The 17,911-nt window shown below is 43.9% G+C and overlaps 2 protein-coding genes across 4 annotated transcripts; one reads left to right on the forward strand and one right to left on the reverse strand.

Annotated features, from left to right (window-relative positions):
• Positions 1–3,164: 3,164 nt before the first annotated feature.
• LOC100821031 (S-adenosylmethionine decarboxylase proenzyme) lies at positions 3,165–5,732 on the forward strand. Its single transcript, XM_014901423.2, has 3 exons — positions 3,165–3,405; positions 3,887–4,034; positions 4,129–5,732. The coding sequence occupies exon 3, from the start codon at positions 4,294–4,296 to the stop codon at positions 5,491–5,493; it is 1,200 nt and encodes a 399-aa protein (XP_014756909.2). The 5' UTR covers positions 3,165–3,405; positions 3,887–4,034; positions 4,129–4,293; the 3' UTR covers positions 5,494–5,732.
• A 538-nt stretch (positions 5,733–6,270) lies between these two features.
• Positions 6,271–17,202, reverse strand: LOC100834519 (histone-lysine N-methyltransferase ASHR3). 3 transcript variants are annotated; one of them, XM_010237388.3, is made up of 11 exons: positions 16,490–17,202; positions 14,540–14,686; positions 13,620–13,781; positions 12,590–12,616; positions 12,184–12,301; positions 11,962–12,061; positions 10,414–10,507; positions 9,869–9,947; positions 8,902–9,073; positions 8,727–8,807; positions 6,271–6,793 (listed from the first exon to the last, which is right to left on the reverse strand). In XM_010237388.3, the coding sequence occupies exons 1-11, from the start codon at positions 16,619–16,621 to the stop codon at positions 6,433–6,435; spliced, it is 1,473 nt and encodes a 490-aa protein (XP_010235690.1). In that variant the 5' UTR covers positions 16,622–17,202; the 3' UTR covers positions 6,271–6,432. The 3 variants fall into 3 exon arrangements, with proteins under 3 accessions (XP_010235690.1, XP_024316718.1, XP_024316717.1); XM_024460950.1 differs by lacking the exons at positions 13,620–13,781; positions 14,540–14,686; positions 16,490–17,202 and adding exons at positions 12,997–13,109; positions 13,192–13,613; XM_024460949.1 differs by lacking the exons at positions 13,620–13,781; positions 14,540–14,686; positions 16,490–17,202 and adding an exon at positions 12,997–13,613.
• Positions 17,203–17,911: the final 709 nt, after the last annotated feature.

A 17,911-nucleotide genomic window follows, 5' to 3' on the forward strand; every position in this document is an offset into this window, starting at 1 on the left:
ACTTTTCTGCTGTCTACATAGTTTTTCTTTCTCCTATACATCGTCGTCTGTTAGCCTAAGCTATATAAGCTAGGCAGGAAAATAATCTTTGCTCTCCCTCTTTACTCAGTGAACTAGATCGTTTCCGTAAGTCAAAGAATTTAATGTGGAATAATTGCGGTAGTGTGTGCAACTCTTTTGGTTGGAATGAAACCATGGCTTCGCGTTCCCCCACCCAGTTTTCTTAGGAAGAAAGGCGGAGCAGAAACAAGAAAAGAAACCCACACTCAGTCACAGAACAATTAACAAACAAAAAACGCCTGCAGGAAAGTCCAGTTGCAGCCTGAAAGGAAGCGTGCAGCGTTTTCAGAGTGCTTCAAGTTTCCTTCAGGGCAAGGAACTGTGCAGGTCAATCAGCATTTCAGCAGCATATATAACGTGCAGTAATTTGGCCAGTAAATCACCAAAATGACCGCATAAAGCCAACGCATTCATCATCTCATGGGCATATTTCCATGTGAGTATCCATCGTTCATTCTCTGCCTTTTTTTTCTTGTGGGATGGAGGTGTCGCTATTGTCGTTAATATGATCTGTACCATCTGACATAGAGAGCCCTACAATGGCCACAGCCTTTTACAGAACAGAACGGACACTCACTAGTCCGCCTCAGGCCATTCAGAGCTCAGAAGTCGCATTTATTAACAGAGCAGCAGATAGTTCTGAGATTTATTTTTTCAAAAAGAGGGAATAGCAGATACTTCTACCACTCAACTGGGCATGGTCCAATAGACACTCCGGGGAAGATAAGACACAGAAAGATAGCTTGACCTTGCAAGAGCAAACAGTAGACAGAAACAACGATCACCACATTTCAGAATATACATCTGAATGGTGAATAAACAGGTCTGTCTTCTCCTTAATTGAAAAGGTGGCACTCCTGCTATTACGTCATAGAAAAACAGGTCTGCGTTACCATGCTCGTTTTTTAGTACTCACATGGATCACATATTAATTTATAACCAGGATATACAATATCATCAAGGGAAACAGTGAATTGAACTTTCAACGAAAAGGTAGCAGTGGGCAACCAGCTGTCTGGCCCGAGGAGACTCTCAAACAGAAGATTTAATCAGAGGGGTCCTGCAAATGTTCCGTTCTCCCTCTGCTCGTTCAACTTCTCAGCCTGACTGAATAAAACAACCTATCACGTGCTCGTGTTAACTGTACAAGTTGTCCTTTTATGCATTACGACCCAGCATTTCTCCGCAAAACAAGCAGCATTGACTATTTTCCCAACAGACAGTACCTCAGTGAGACAAATCGGAAGTGCAGATTGAAACACGACAATGGTACACCTAACCCAACGGTACATTCAAACACTTCTTTTTTTCTTCTTCTTCTAGAATACGTAGAAGCTGCTAAGAAAGCAGGAATACAAGCACTTATACAATTATCCCGTGTCTCTCCACATTTCTCCACCTGCCTCGCTAAGAGTGTCACAAAAACAGCTATTACCACTAAAAGGTTTAGTTAATTTCCAGTTTCTGAACTCCGTGGCCACTTGGTGAAAAAGCCTGCTCTGATCCGGTCTTGCTTTGTCAAACACTTCTTTTAGAAAGACCGCAACCTTTGAACCGAACTGACAATAACCATTCCAATTCCGACCCAACCAAATCTCCCCAAAATTTACCACTGCTGGTGGAAGTATCAGCATTAAACGATCAAAACGTGGCATCCTTCTAGTGATGATCTAAGTATCTAACCCGACCTACGCGTGGAATTCCATGAGTTCGCATCAAAATAGCACGCGAATCCCACGAAATGGGGATGAAACAGAAGACAACAATCGCCGAGAACGAGCGTGGCAGGGCAGAGAGAGTCACCTAACGCAGAAGGAGAAAACAGATGATCCCTAGGTTCAGAAGTCGGAACTAACACAGGTTGTCACAATTCACAGAACCTTTCTCCGCAGTGACTCAAATCATTAAGAGGAACCAAGTATGGTGTTGTTGGTAGGGCAGAGATGCAGCCCGCCAGCCCTGACCCCTCAGGCTCAGCATCTATAACAACCGGATGATGCAGCCGCAAATCGGTAAAACGGTCGGCTGATCCACAGAGCCACGGTCGAGCGGGTGATTCGTCGGACGGAAGAATAGAAGGTTTCGTAAGGATCTCGGACGCATCGGAGGCGCCGGATTCCATGCCGGCTATGCGGCGGCGGCCGGTGGGCGGTCGAAGAGCTGGAGCGGGCTTTGGTGAACCTCGACGGCCTACGAACAAATCAAACAGCACATGGGGATACTGGGCTGCCAGCCCATGTTGCTCATTTGTCAGCCATCTGTATCAGTAGAAAGTTGTCTCACTCGGGACGGGCGAGCGGGCCGTTGGAACTGCGTGGCCATTCTCGTGCTCATGGGCCTTGGCTCCTTTGATAATGGATTCTCTTCTTTATTTGTTCTTCTAGAACCCCTATGATAAAGTGAAAGCAAAACTTTAGTTGCGCACCAAAATTTCCCGATTTCGTGTGACACCACCCCTCCTAACAACCGGCAAAACCCCAGCCGTTAAATTGACCTCGACAATTACCCCGGAGTGGCAAAGGCGATTATTCCAAAGCTACACGATCACGACGCACGACACAATCCTCTCCACACCATGCGACAAAAAATCAGTCAAGAGAGCCATCGCCACTCCTTCCACAGTCCACACGAAACGAAACAGAATCAATTCCCTTTCCAAAGAAAAAGATACACACACACACGGTCAGATAGGCACTGCGCCCGCCACACGTACACCCCGCACGCAACGGCGCCGCTCGCCGCGTGTCGAACCCTAGAGAGCTACCTCGGCGCATCCAGCGGCTGCATGTGCAGTCCCGAATATAATGATGTTTTCCTTCCGCAGGGAGACGGGAGGGCCACGCAAACGCGCGCAGCCCTTCCCAGCCGCGCATCCATTTTTGCGTGTCCCACCTGTCACTCTAGCGCCTGAAGAGCCGGGAAAGACCGCAGAAAAAGCGGACCCTGACGACGAGCGAAAAGCGGCTCCGTGAGCGCGGTCTACCGTGGCACGGGACCTCCCAGCCGCGGAGAACGCGTGGCTCGGCGCAGGCCCGCGCCCCGATCGGTCCAGTAGACCGGTTCCTTTTCCCCTCCTTTCCGGATCCTCTATAAATAGGCCGCCGGGGCCTGGGTAGCTTTCTCATCTCGGGAGTCTCGTCTTTGTTTAGAAAAACTCGATCCGTTCCCCTTCTCGCCCCGCGGCTTGCGAACCCTAGAAATTCTGAGAGAGAGATTTTTTTTTCCCATCGTCGTTTGCTTTCGGGTTTGTTTCGAGATCCGTCGTTTGTGAGCTTGTTCTGGGTTCGAGATCTGCGAAGAGGACCAGCAGATTCGTCGCGTGCCTCCGGGGTTTTCCGTTGAACTGTAAGCTCCCTCCCCGGCACCTGTTCATCGATTCGATTTCGTTAGCTTGATCTAATTGTGTTTGGGGGTAGAAATTTACTTCTCGTACCTGGGAATTATTATCCCTTTTCGTTGTTGTAATCGGCTAGATCGGTTTTTTTTATCAGCAGTATGTCGTCTAGAATATGTGGAATTTTGTCCGACCTTTTGAAATATGAAGGGATTAATAAATTTCTGTATGATTACTCCTGTTGGTGAATCAGTTCGTTGTAGAATTGACTTAAAGGGCGCCTTTCGTCATCATATCTTAGTGCTTTGATGTGAAGTTTAATTTCCTGTGCTTTTCCCCTCATTTGTTATGCTCCCGATTTCGACCGTCTAATATTACGTGTCTAATAATCTAAAATTAATTGGTGATATATTTCTAAGTTTATGTGTCTGATGTTACAAAATCCTGAACAAGTTCATTGTCTAATCAATACTTTGGTTTTCTGCACTGCAGAATTTGATGTGCTATGGAGTCCAAGGGTGGCAAAAAGTCTAGCAGTAGTAGTTCCTCCCTCATGTACGAAGCTCCCCTCGGCTACTGCATCGAAGACCTCCGCCCTGCCGGCGGCATCGAGAAGTTCCGCTCTGCTGCTTACTCCAACGTATGTGTTAAATCAATTGAGTCTTTTGTGTGTATGTTTGCAATTCTTGTTGATGATTAGCTGCTCACATTGTCAATTCCTTTTTTTCCTGCAGTGCTCGAGGAAGCCATCTTGATATCCCTCTCCAGCCTCATCCTAATTGCTTAGAATTTCTTCCCATTATCATTCCCCAGTTCTAAAAAATCATTCAGTCCAGCTGTTTGTTGGTGACTGGTAAATTCTTTCTCCCACCACCAACTCTGCATCCCTTTCTGAAACAATGGCCGTACTGTCGGTTGCTGACCTTACCCCGGTCTCTGCGATCGGGTTTGAGGGATTTGAGAAGCGCCTGGAGATAACATTCTCTGAGGCTCCTGTTTTTTCTGACCCCAACGGCAGGGGTTTGCGTGCGCTGTCGCGTGCCCAGATTGACTCTGTTCTTGATCTTGCGAAGTGCACCATTGTATCTGAACTCTCCAACGAAGACTTCGACTCGTATGTCCTTTCTGAATCAAGCCTGTTTGTGTACCCGTACAAGGTTGTGATCAAGACCTGTGGTACTACTAAGCTCCTGCTGGCCATTCCAAGAATTCTTGAGCTTGCTGAGGAATTGTCGCTGCCTCTTTCTGCTGTGAAGTACTCCCGTGGGACATTCATATTCCCTGAAGCACAGCCCGCTCCACACAAGAACTTTGCTGACGAGGTTGCCTTCCTGAATGGCTACTTTGGTAACCTCAAGTCTGGAGGCAATGCCTATGTTATTGGTGATCCTGCAAAGCCAGGGCAGAACTGGCACGTCTACTATGCCACCCAGCAGCCTGAGCACCCTGTGGTTAACCTTGAGATGTGCATGACTGGTCTGGACAAGAAGAAAGCTTCTGTCTTCTTCAAGACCTCAGCTGATGGCCACACATCCTGCGCTAAAGAGATGACCAAGCTCTCTGGTATCTGTGACATAATCCCGGAGATGGAGATCTGTGATTTTGATTTCGAGCCATGCGGTTACTCCATGAACGCCACCCATGGCCCTGCTTTCTCAACCATTCATGTCACTCCAGAGGACGGTTTCAGCTATGCCAGCTATGAAGTCATGGGCTTGGACCCTGCCTCCATTTCATATGGTAACCTGGTTAAGAGGGTGCTGAGCTGCTTTGGCCCTTCTGAATTCTCTGTTGCTGTGACTGTTTTCGGTGGTCGTGGTCACGCTGAGACATGGGCTGAGAAGCTGGTCATAGGGGCCTATGATAGTACCAACATGGTTGAGCAGGAGCTGCCTGCCGGTGGCTTGCTCATCTACCAGAGCTTCACTTCGATCGGTGAAGTCCCCACTGGGTCGCCGAGATCTGTCCTGAGTTGCTTCGCTGATGAGCATGTGGAGAGCGGCCCCAAGGTGGGTAAGATGGATGCTTATCTCTGCTGGGAAGAAGATCATGTGGACGACACCGATGTGAGGGATGGCAAGAAGATGAGGAGCTCCTGATGGTGATATTTGCCTTGCTAGTTTAAACAAACGATATATGCTTGCTGGTTTAAATGAGCTGCCCTGGCTCTGTTAGGGCGTACTATCCTTTTTTCTGTTCTGATGCTATGTTATTGCGTATATTTGTATTCTGTGGCCGGTGTTTTCTGCCGCGGTGAGTTAGATGTATGCATACTTGTATCAGAAAGGCACTATGTTTTATGAATATAAATAAGTTCTGTTGAACAAATGTTCTTTTATTCTTTCTTGAATGAAAGCATTGTATTACGAAGTTCTGTTAAGCAAATGTTGTTTTATTCTTTCTTGAAAACTTCGTTGAGTGATTCTTTTGGCAATGTTCTCTTAGAGTAATATTACACCCTGCTTGTTCCTCTGTTGAGGTCGAGAATTATTAACTTTATCTCTGTACGCTTTGACGATTCGACAAGAAATTAAAAATACGCTAGAATTCGCTATGATTTTAACCTGGACGTCGTGTTGCAAGTGCATCGGTTCTCCTTGCTTCTTTCATTTAGCATTTTTTTTTTCGCTTTTCTTTTCCTTTCGTTTGGATCTTTGCACTAGGGGAACAAGGATAACACTAACCAGACACTTCTTTTCCCCTTTCTGGTTCACAACACTGACAAGACAGCACTAGGTGGCTGTTTCCCCTTGCTGCCAGGAACCCCTCGCGACCAACCGGCTAGCCAGACTTCTATTTGTACTATGGAGAAAATGCAAGACCATAAAACACACTCGGCACAAATGATATAAATAATCACATGTAGAATAGGTATGGTTACAATAGATAGAGCATTCTAACCAATTTCAATTATAAATTGCCAAGTGAACAATGTTACATGCTACAACAGCCAAAAAAAAAAGTGCTCGGGATTGAGCAACTGTTAAAGAATAGTTTTTCAATGTACTAATAATGTGCCACGATATATTTATTATACATCATGAGCCCGCGGCTCCGCCTCTCGACAGTTCAGTCACGGATGCAGCAGCTTCAATATCCGATGTCTGCATGCTTCCTGCAGAAGGGTCTACGAGGGACGTCCTCTGCCGTTTGCGTCCCCAGCATAGCCGGTCTATTTTCGTTTTGCTCCTCAAATTGAAAGGAACCTCTATACAGTTGGTCCAGGGTAACAAGTGAGTCTCTGGTTTAAGTCTTGAAGGGGAGAAGCTGCCTTGCGTGAGCAACTGGCTTGCAGCTGCAAGAGCATCCTGCGTTGGATTCTTTAGCTGGCTGCCCAAATATCCTTGGCAACTCTTTGCACCGCAGTGGCACTTGACCTTCTCCCCAAAATGCACAAACCTGTAAGAACGCAGGAAATTATCATTGCTCATGGGAAAATACAAATTATGATCCAGAATTTAGTCTTGGGAAATAATAGGCCAGCATTTTACCAGCAAGGAATGCTGGGATTATGAAAGCTATGGTATCAAGCATTAAATCAGACTTTGGTGTTGAACTTCACTAAAAGGTGGAAATGTATGGATGTAAAGCAGATTCTCATTCAATACGTAAAAACTGTTGAAGTATTATATGCTCTCTGGATTTAGTCAACAAAAATATGGAAACCAGTGAAGAAGTGTGATGCAATCAGGGATAGTTGGGACTTGGGCTGTTCAGAAACGGTTTTGTCACCCCATCTGAAAGCTACGGAGGCATGATGTTTCTTCATTCTATGCCGGCGGGAGCATATAACCCAGGTTTGGCTTACAATAATGCATGCAAATTGTGCAAAAGGGACCTAACGATGCTCAGAGGATTAACAATCCAAGGCAAGTGACAATAACCTAAAAACATAAATGGGCAAGTTCCTGGCCACCCAATAATGGAATTTGTGGTCAAATGCAAATCAGGGGTCCGGTTTGCATCCCTAGAATTTGGTCACTTTGCTGGTACCTGCCCAGACTAGAATATATAATAAACTTAACACTAAAAATATCACAAACTCGTGAGATAGCTGACTGCAGCAGGTCACTTACAAGTTACAATGCATGATATCCACTGCCCCTCCATGTTGCCACAAATTACTTTTTTTTTGAGAAAACGCAAAAGCATTGCATCTCGTTGTATTGAAAAGGTAGAAGAGTATTTACAAGCCTAGAGAGGCCGGGTACAAACACACGCAAGACACAGTTTGTGCACATCCCAGGATTCGGGCAGCAACACATGCAATCCTAAAGCGCCCGCTCTAGCCCAAAGCTTCGCTTCCTCTTGGATCCTGTGTAGGATGGTGGAACAGCAGGGTCGGTCGTTCTCAAAGGTGCACTTGTTCCGCTGTTTCCAAATCATCCAAGCGGTCAACATGACAGAAGAGTCAAGACCCTTGCGGAGGGGCTTTGGGGAAGCACGACGGGCAAGACGCCACCAAGTCGAGAGGGTAACTCCCTGGGTAGGAGGTTGGCAGGTCGCTCTAATCCAAGATAGGATGCAGTGCCAGACCTGCTGCGAGAAAGGGCAGTCGACGAGAAGGTGTTGCATGGTCTCAGGGCGCTGGTCGCACAGCACACAACTAGGCTCGTGGGGCAGGCCGCGACGGGCGAGGTGGTCCGCGGTCCAGCAGTGACCGAGGTCCGCGAGCCAGTAGAAGAACTTGACCTTCGGCGGTGCCCAGGTCCTCCAGGTGAGCTTCCATGAGTCGCTGCCTACGGAGCCCTGAAAGGTGGCAAGGTAGCAACAGCGAGCCGAGTAGGCTCCAGCCGAAGTCCATCGCCACACAAGGGTGTCAGGCTCCTGAGTGAGGTGGGTGTGGCTAACAGCAAGCCAGAGCGACAGGTGTACTGAAGCAACGCTTCGCCACGCAAGTTACCCTGGATATCAGAGGTCCAACTATGGTTCAGGTGCCCGTCTGCGACCGTCCTCAATCTACGCCTGCGCTTCGAAACCAAAGCATGGACAGCGGGCATGAGCTCGGATATGGGGCAGCGCCGATCCATCTATCGGCCCAGAACTTGGCGGTTGCACCGTTCCCAATCACCATGTGGGTAGAGGTGAAGAATAGGGACTGCTCCTCCTCGTTGAAGCTGAGGTCTAGATCGTGCCATGGCTTAGATGCGTCTGTACGGGGAAGCCAGAGCCAACGCATCTGAAGTACCAAGCCCGTGCGCGCAAGGTCCTGAATGCCAAGGCCACCAAGGTGGAGTGGTCGGCAGACGCGACTATGCCACAAATTACTCATTTTTGCATTCTTAGATTAAGAAATCTATGCACTCTATACATGAAAAGGAAGTTCAGTTACCTGTAATCATAAGTTAAGGGCTCTCCAACTTCGATGAAACGAGAGGCAAAAACACCGACTCTTGTCTCACCATCAACTTGCCTGACAATCCATAAAGACAATCAGGAACATGCACCACTTGAAATACATTTCACCATCACTGAATAAAACACCTTCCTGTCCCAGAAAATATTACCATTTTTCTAGTTTACAGTTTGGATCACAACTATGGTTTAGAAAACGTGAAGTATTTCCTTTAAATGTTGCATCTATTGTATAATCTTTGCTGATTTCACACATGTAGAAATTTTTGTCACCACGCCGTTTCATCTCCCAAAGCCGCTGCTCACATGTTGCATCATCAATGACTGAAATAGGTTAAAACCACATGAGTTATAGCTAACTATTCCTTGAATTACAAAAATATGAGTTCGATGGCATAAAAATATCACTCAGTTACAAACAAAAAAGAGATAACCAAAGAAACATTGCACCTGAAAAGATATATATAGGTGATATAGTTGGCTCAACACAAATATTAGTTGTATCATGTATGGATTCCAGGCAAGGTACATCAATTGAATAGATGAATAAAAAATTGAACATGTCACGGTCCAAAGATAATGCAGTAGAACTGATGGGCACTTGCTCTTAATTGTAGCCATGTCATGTTCACGATATTGGTGTAACACTTCTCATTCTCCATTTCTCATACTAACTGAAGAATTTTTCATCAGATGATACCAGTAACCAATCTTTTAGTTGTTTTGTACAATTCTTCAGCAAGGACTGTTCAGGTAAGCTAGATAAACTAACACTAACATTTTTAGGCTGATAAACTAATTACAAAAAATTCGTCTCGCTCTCCAATTATCAGTTTCAGACTAACTGAATAATTTCTAGTTCTCCTAAAAAATGTAAATGAGCTTATTTTGAGTTGCGCTAATGTACATGTGTATCTTTAATATCACATGTGTATCTTTAATATCACTCCATCGTTACAAGTGAAATTGGATGTTTGCAATAAGAGCACAAGTGAAATTGGATTGATTTGAAGGTAGGGCACAAAAAAAATGTCACTCCACCATTACATACGTGAACAGCCATCTACCAACTATTTTTGTGTTTCTATTAGAGAAAAATAACATGGCAGTCATTTGTACCTTCACCAACATACTCGATAATAAAATCACATTTCTCCAACGGCTCCAATGCAATAGCACCCCATCCACAGCCTTCTGACTGCAAAGGGAAAATGTTACTGTGATTGTACTCAAAGAAGTAAAATCAACATCTTTCAGTAAGCATGAATACCACAACTGATTCTCAAAAACATACTCCTATCATTGCAACATGTCACTTTGCATCCAATAATTAAAGAAAGGGGGATTTGTGGGTTTGGGTACTTTGGCAGCCATGGAATGCATAGTGTATTAACTATATGAAGTGCTCTTGTAAGTCATGCTCATTGATATCTGACACTCATGCCACTTTAAAAGCAACCATAATTTAGCTGTTTCAGGAGTAAAACTCATGATAACACACAAATGGAAAAATATGTGAAACGTAAAAACTGAAAAGGTTAATGCAAATAAATTAAAACATTCAACTTTGTTATTGTGCTGAAAAAATTACAAAGCTAGAAGTGAATAAATTGGTAACTGAACTCTTAAACTGGACGAGCACATCATTTGCAAGAGAGAATTACCTTGACAATTTTAATTTTCTTATCCTTGCGGAATGGCTTGTTGGTACATAGATCTGAGCAGTGGCAACTCTTGGAACAACTCATAGAAAGACCCCTGATAAAAGGAGCCAAATTTCAATATGCAGAAGCAAATAGAAGTATGGTTGCTGAGCTAAATATCTAGGGTATATCTATGCGGTACGGAATCTGTATAATCAAGCGAACTTTCAGCAATTTGTAATGTGCACATATAACAGTACTGCAGCATTACCGTTCAAATAAAAACAGGAAAAAGGTGTCACGACATTTGCTATAGTAGAGAAGGATCGAATATGAGTATAAAATGCCAATTCAAATTCAAATCCAAATTTGACCCATGCATCGTGAAACAAAAAGGATAAATTCTACGGTGAATAGTAGTTGATCTTGTATTGTTGTCCTTTTATGAAAAAGCTAGTGTCCACAGTAAAATTACAATTAGTCTTTTTAGTTTCTAGATGTAATGATTAACTTTGGCTTTGAAACAGTTCAGCACCACAGGTTGATCTCTGTAAATGTTGTCAAATAATTCTTTAATAGTTTCCAGGCTACAGGGAGCAGGATAGTACCTAACAACTATGCCATACTAGCATTGGATCTTTCCCCCTTTAGCACAAGATGTGGGAAACAGTACCATCCAAAAAATAGATAGTCAAATGTTTAAACTTACAGCGAAGTCAATTAGATCATCAAACTAATTTTCACTCCCAAGTCCAGTATCGATTAAATTTCATTGCCACAATATCTAACCTTTGTGGTGGTATTCATGGTAGTTTTTGCCATGTGCCTAAATAAACTGGTTTTAGCTGCCATGACCTCCAGATCAGCAAATGTGAACTAACATGCTGGTGCCCTATGTGCTGTTTTAATTTAGTACTCCCTCCATTCCAAAATACACCTCATATAGATTTGTGCACTTGGACCAAGACAGCTCTCGTTTCTAGTGCCTGACCACTCATATTGGGTTAATAACAAATGGATGTGACTAGTTATTGGCCGGGTGCGGATACCAAGAGAAAAATGAGGTGTATTGTGGAACAAATGAAAAAAATCTATACACATTGTATTGTGGAATAGAGGGAGTAGTACATTTTATTTACTCCCTCCGTCCGGAAATAAGTGACTTGAATTTGTCTAGATTCGCATGTATTTACATACTAAAACAGGTCTAGATACATACGAATTTAGACAAATTTTGAGTCACTTATTTCCGGACAGAGGGAGTACTAAATAGTAAACACAATAAAAATAATACAGTGAAGCCCATTTGGCAGCCTCAATCTCCTCTCTTCTTTGCTCCTGACCCACAGTCCCAGCTAATATGGTCAGCGCAATAGTTGAGTGTTGAGGAATTTTCACAAGTACCACTACCGCACATGCTGATGTTTACTCTTTTGCTAGAATATTATGTCTGGTTCCATCTTAAGAACGCAATAAAACATTTCCGCATATACCAACTAAAGACAGTTAGGTCAAAACTTCACTGTCATTTACGCCTATGAAATGTATCAGCAGAGTAAGAAAGAATACCTGCATTCACAATCATCTTTGCAAACAGAATCTGCTCTGCAATTTGTGCACCCAGTCTCCGCACTTGAATCGGCTCGTTTCTTCTTTACTAAATATACATCTTTTAAAACATTAAGGAAACAATGACAACATGTAGAGATAGAAACACATTTCAGCATGAAAAAAGAAGTAAACAGCTCCAGCAAGCTCCATTCCATAATAACAATTATTACTTTAGGATACTGCGCCTGATATGTATATATGAGGGTGGTTTGCAAACAATTGCCGTGAAGTCCCTAATGGTTGAATCAATATTGAATTCTTCATTGACATATGGCAGAGGTAGCCGACAGAAGACTTCCTATCAATAAGCATGTTAGCCTTAGTCATGAAAGTTTGGTAAGAAAGACACTTAATCACCTTGAGAAATGTTACTAGTATACTCCAAAATAGTAGCACACCCATTCTAAAGTGATGATTTTGCCACTTTTTTCAGTCTCCAATGAAGGAGAACATTTTTGGGCATTAACTTTTGTTATAAGTATGTAATAACAAATAAACTATCTTTAAGATAGCGCAAGACAACTAAAATGAAACAAATATAAAAGGAAAGGTGGCAAACATACAGCTATATCGTACCAATACTAACCTCTATGTTGTTTGTCAGGTCAGCATTCTGTCACCATCAAACAAAGAAGTCCTGTCAGACACCTCAACCATTACAAATATTAACAAAATGGCATATGGAATAGCTGTGATAAATGCTCTCCAATCATTGACTAATGGCTGGCAACAGGCTGTGGTAAGTATAAATATTCTGATAATCAAGAGATGAAACAGATATTGTTTAAAAAAAGTAAGCATACATCACTATTGCGCATGAAACCAAGAATCGGGCTTAATTCTCCACTAGTTGAAACAAAAATAACATACAAGTAAATTGTGTTTGTGGCAGAGTATTCTGATTTATTAAGAATGAAATCTGCGAATCTAATATTTTTTAACCGGAAGATATAACTTTGTTAACAGAAAAAAGAGGAAGCACACAGCCACAACCATTTCATAAAAATGAATAAACTCTTGATGGCATGGAGTTTGAGCAGATTCTTGAGGCGTATCCGGTGGTCAGGGGGAGCAGCAGTTCAATACAGTATATAACTTATCTTGAGCTGCATTTATAATATTTGTTTCAGTTATGCATTTATGTATAATTGTACCAACTACCGTGAATACAAGATGTGGCATAGAGACCTGCATTCCTCACGCATCCCTATGCAGCAAGTCAGCAACTGTGAATACTTCCACAGGATTTTCCTTCTTACAGAAACACTAAATAAAAATTACATCCAGCCACAAATAGATAATGTCTTAGAAAGCTTGTATTCAAACTTCTCTAACTTTGACTCATAACAATATAAAAGAGAACATTTAGATTGGTCAAGTGAGAAGAGTGTCACTACATTTGTCATGAAAATATTTGCATAATATAATGATTTTATTTATTTTTACAAACATGTCCATAAGAAAAGTAATGGTCAAAGTTGCATGTTGGAGAGTGCCCATGTCTACAACATCACCCATTTAAGAACAGAGGGAATACTAAATTAGAGGGTAAATAATTATCATACTTTCATGTATAGCAATATGAAGTGATCAATCTTAAGGGGAAAAGGATAGACCTCATTTTGAAGGAGCCAATTAGAAGGGTGTCTCCAGCAAATTGCACTTCCTTGGTCATCTTTTAGATGAATTAGCGGCCACGGTGCACATTTTGTATGTGCTGCAACTGTACAACGTCCACAGCGCCAAAAAAACGTCTTTTGCTTACAAACCATGCAGCCCTAATTAGAGGAAGAAAGTTAAATTTGATGTGTATCAAAATTAAGTTTTTTCAAGCAGAAAGTTCTGCAAACATCTACTTTTCACTACACTATATTGCCACATAGCCTTGGACTCTGGTATGTAGGACTAAAACTTAAGACACCATTTGGTCCCTTACAATCTAATTTAGATGGAAAAAAACAGGTTTCATGTCATGGCATGTGGACCCAAGCCATCGTTAGATTTAAAGATTGTTTAATCAAAAGGACCAACATATGAATGAACATCACAAAGTTTTGGGAAGTATGATAGGAATTGACCCATTAAATATCTTTTATTATTTGCAAAATTTTAAATTGCTTTGTTTCATTTACTTGTTCATTTGCAAATAGAAATGACATGTGCTGTTCATGAGTTGGTGATACATCGACAAACCATAGCCATCAGCCTATCACACTCACAGTATAATTGAGTCAGTTGCAAATAGATTTATTCATCTTTTGGTGACCCATAAGCGTGCCTATTTACAATGCACATCACATCCCTTGTCCTCAAACCATCTGATACTGTATAATTGTACATGGAATATAAACAATTATAAATGTGGACAAAACACTGCATATTAGAATAGGATCGGGATACATGAGCAGTTGAGCATGACAACAAGACGAACCTAAGGTTCGGCAACAAAAGTTTAGTGAACTTACTTTTTTTTTTGAAAAAGCTTAAGTGCTTCCCAGTATAATAGTATTAAAAACATCATGACACTCCAACTTACATGTTGAGGGCACTTGAAGCTTTCTGTGGTTAGATTTGTAGCATTTTCCACCGCACAGGTCAGATGGAACATTTGTTCACAACGGCTAACCGAACATTTTATTTCTTCCAATGGATAGATAATCTTATTGCACAAACGACATTCAACCTGTGAACATATGAAGATGCATCAGATACTAAGCTAATAAAATTAACCAGCATTGAAACCGAGTTCTAGTTTTGATCTAATTAATGAAAATTATCACTTCAGCAAATATGACCTGCAATTTTGACTTTCAACAGGTAGCCAGAGGCTTGTCTGAAGTTTGACGAGGCATATCTCTTATGTTGAGAAATAAGCAAGCAATTCAAAGTTTACATCGGAACTTAAATTGTATACAACTTCTCACATTTATCAATGGACAACCTTACATTTGTATAGTCGATAACATGCCGTCCAGTTGTACAGCAGCGGATGACATGGCTGCTCACTTAAACTGGCAGACATTTAGGAGGAAAAGGGGCCTCCAGATCTGATCTTTGGCTTACCCAGAGAGAGAAATGGAAGAGAGGGTTCGGGTCTGGGAAGGAACCCTAGCCACTACGCCAGTTGTTTACTCTCTCCAGCTCACATCTGCCGCCACCATCGGGAGCATGTCATCGCCTCCATGCCTTCTGCCGTCGTCTCAAAGGTACTCTTATTTGCATTCCCTTCTTTGTTCATCTCTCTCCCCCAATCTACTATCATGCTTGCTGCGCATCTCTCTCCTGTGCTCTGTTGCTTTCTGTTGTGCTCCTAGCGGTATTGGATGTTTCTGCTTGCCCTCCTCCTCTATTCACAAAGAGTTGTACAAATAGAAATGTTGGAAATAGGAGAGGGCGAGGAATGAGGTGGCAAGGCAGTGGAATAGGCAGCTTAGTGGTACTAGAGCACGGGAGAAAGGAATGGAATGACTTAGATGGACTTTTAAGCTTGAGTGATGTTGTAGGGTGCATGGTTAGATTTAGATGCACAAATTTCATCAATCTTTCATTTTCTCCCTGTTATATGTATGTTGTTTATGCTGATTTGACTAAAATATGACATCATCTAATCACTGACTAGACCGGAGCCTAAGGTGCCAGGAGTCCAGGACAACTTGCTGCCTTGGGTCAACGCAACTGTCAAGGAGGATCATGATAACATTGGCCCCATAAGATGTTTCAATTTCCTAATACTTCAACAGAGTGTTTGCAAATGTAAAAACATTCAAATACCTTACTACAGGCACCACTTTGCTGAGAACATAAATTTGTATCAAGAGTAAGTGGTTTTTCTTTATGTTCCACGTGAAACAGAAACACAAGTGGATAAATATGGAAAATCACATACAGTATCAAATAGTCTAATTGAGGGGAATAAGATGAATGTAGAAATGTTGAACATCACTGCAAACATTCAAACTGTCAATCTATAATGGTTTAGGTAGAGTGGTAACAATAAGAATACGGAAATACTCTTTTATGATGAATTTTAGTCTTCTTCTTTTCATGTGATGACCTAGTGAACCTAAAGACTTTAAACGATTATCAAACATACAAAAAAATACGACAGCATGGTATCTAAAGTGTATTAAGAATTTGTAAGATATGGCTAGAGGATTAAAATGTGTGCATCAGAAGGACACAAGCGATGATGTTTACACCCAAACCTTGACTATAAATCTGTTGCTAAAAGGCTAAGCATTTACCAGGTTGGTCTAAACTGGAACAGTGCATTACGAAGCAAGGTAACCGGGCTGCGTTTCGGTAGACATGTTCTGACGACATTTACACTTAAGTTTGATGATGGACAAACTAATTAACTTCCACAGCCCAATTTCCCTGATCCCACCCACAGATAAAAGTCATTCCGGTTGAATGGCAATTCGCAATTCTAAATAACTCTGAAGCAGCCACTGGTGAATCAATCCAGAGGAGCAGAAACCCTTACCGCTTTGGGCGCACCAGTGAGGAATGGCAACACACAATGGTGCAGGGCAGCACCTGAAGCTACCTTCCGCGCCGCCCACTCCTTTGCATGATCCTCAAGCGTCCGACCGGATGTCGGCGCAATTGCTGCCATGGAAGAAGGAGGCTCAGACAAAGAGGACTTCTTCCCGCTGCTGCGCTGTGATTCAGGGCAGGCAGTGACAGAGAATGTGCCCTCTTTCACGTAGTCTTCGAGCACCTGGCCCAATGCTGGCGTCGGTGCCACCGCCGCGGACAAAGGCAGCAGAGCAGAGGACGACTTCTTGGCACCACTGCAGCGTGCCTCACGGTAGGTGGTGACCGCAATGGCACCCTCGTCCACATAGTCCGTTGCCGGTGCCGGTGCCGGTGCCGGCACCACGGGCGGAGGAGCCAGTAGGGAAAGGTAGGGCGGCCGCCCTACCTTGATTTTTGCCTCAGTTACGAATTGGGGGAGATTAAGGAGATGAAACGGGGGCCTAAAGGCCGGAATCCATTCGCGAGGTGATGGGAGGATAAACGGCCGGGAGCGAGAGAATCGAAGGAGAGATCAACCTGGTGGCGGCGCTTGCCCGAGGAGGAAGACGAGCGACGGAGCGAGGGGGCTGGGGCGCTTGGCAGTGGATGGGTATTGGCGGCGCTCGCGCGAGGAGGAAGAAGACCAGCGACGGGGTTGGGGGTGCTCGGCAGCGAGACGGGCCAGAAAAATAAGTAAGAAAAAGTGAGCTCCGGGTATAGCTGGCCAACGGGCCTGTCCCGACACAGCGTTAAACGGGACGCGCCGGCCCACGACCCGTCTTAGGCCGTGCCTGGGCCTCAGCCTCGAGCCCGCGGGCCGGAACAGCACGACCCGTTTAACTTTTTTAAATAAAAAATCAGCAGGCCATCTCGTCCTTTCTTCTCTTTTTGGCGCAGCCCGACTACAACGGTACAACCAACCTTCCTGGCACAGCCTCCTCCCCTCCACCCTAAGGCCAACTACAGTGGCGCGCCCCAGTTGGGCCGCCGCGGTCCGTTTGCGCGGAACGGACCAAACGCGTGGTCCAGTGGGGCGATGCATTTGCATCCGTGTCTGCTTTTCGGTCCTCGGAGACGCGCTCCGGGCGCAAATCTGCGTTGGATTTGCGTCCCCACGAACCGAAAAACGGAGCGCCGCTCGGTCCGCACGTACGTCTCGGTCAAAGCTTTTCGTCTCCCCGTCCCCACATGGTGGTGACCAACCGGTCCACGCCACGTCATATTAAATGGGGACCAGCCCGTCCCCATTCCCCACCCCTCCCACCCACTTCGCACCTGAGACAAAACCCTCCCAGGCGAGCACTGACCACCACAAATGGCGCCCAAGAGGATGTTCCTGTGGCGAGGAACGAACATGAGGCTGGGTCCTCCTCCGACGCGTGCAACC

This window comes from Brachypodium distachyon, chromosome 3 (genome assembly GCF_000005505.3).
Source record: "Brachypodium distachyon strain Bd21 chromosome 3, Brachypodium_distachyon_v3.0, whole genome shotgun sequence".
NCBI lineage: Eukaryota > Viridiplantae > Streptophyta > Magnoliopsida > Poales > Poaceae > Brachypodium > Brachypodium distachyon.

What these genes read in the sequence shown, in the direction of transcription:
- LOC100821031 (XM_014901423.2), top strand. Translation starts at nt 4,294, where the DNA reads ATGGCCGTACTGTCGGTTGCTGACCTTACCCCGGTCTCTGCGATCGGG.
- LOC100834519 (XM_010237388.3), bottom strand. Translation starts at nt 16,621, where the DNA reads ATGGCAGCAATTGCGCCGACATCCGGTCGGACGCTTGAGGATCATGCA. An exon ending in TATCGAGTATGTTGGTGAAG is followed by an intron (nt 9,074 to 9,868) that starts GTACAAATGACT and finishes AACCTATTTCAG; the next exon opens with TCATTGATGATGCAACATGT. An exon ending in CCCTTAACTTATGATTACAG is followed by an intron (nt 6,794 to 8,726) that starts GTAACTGAACTT and finishes GCGTTCTTACAG; the next exon opens with GTTTGTGCATTTTGGGGAGA.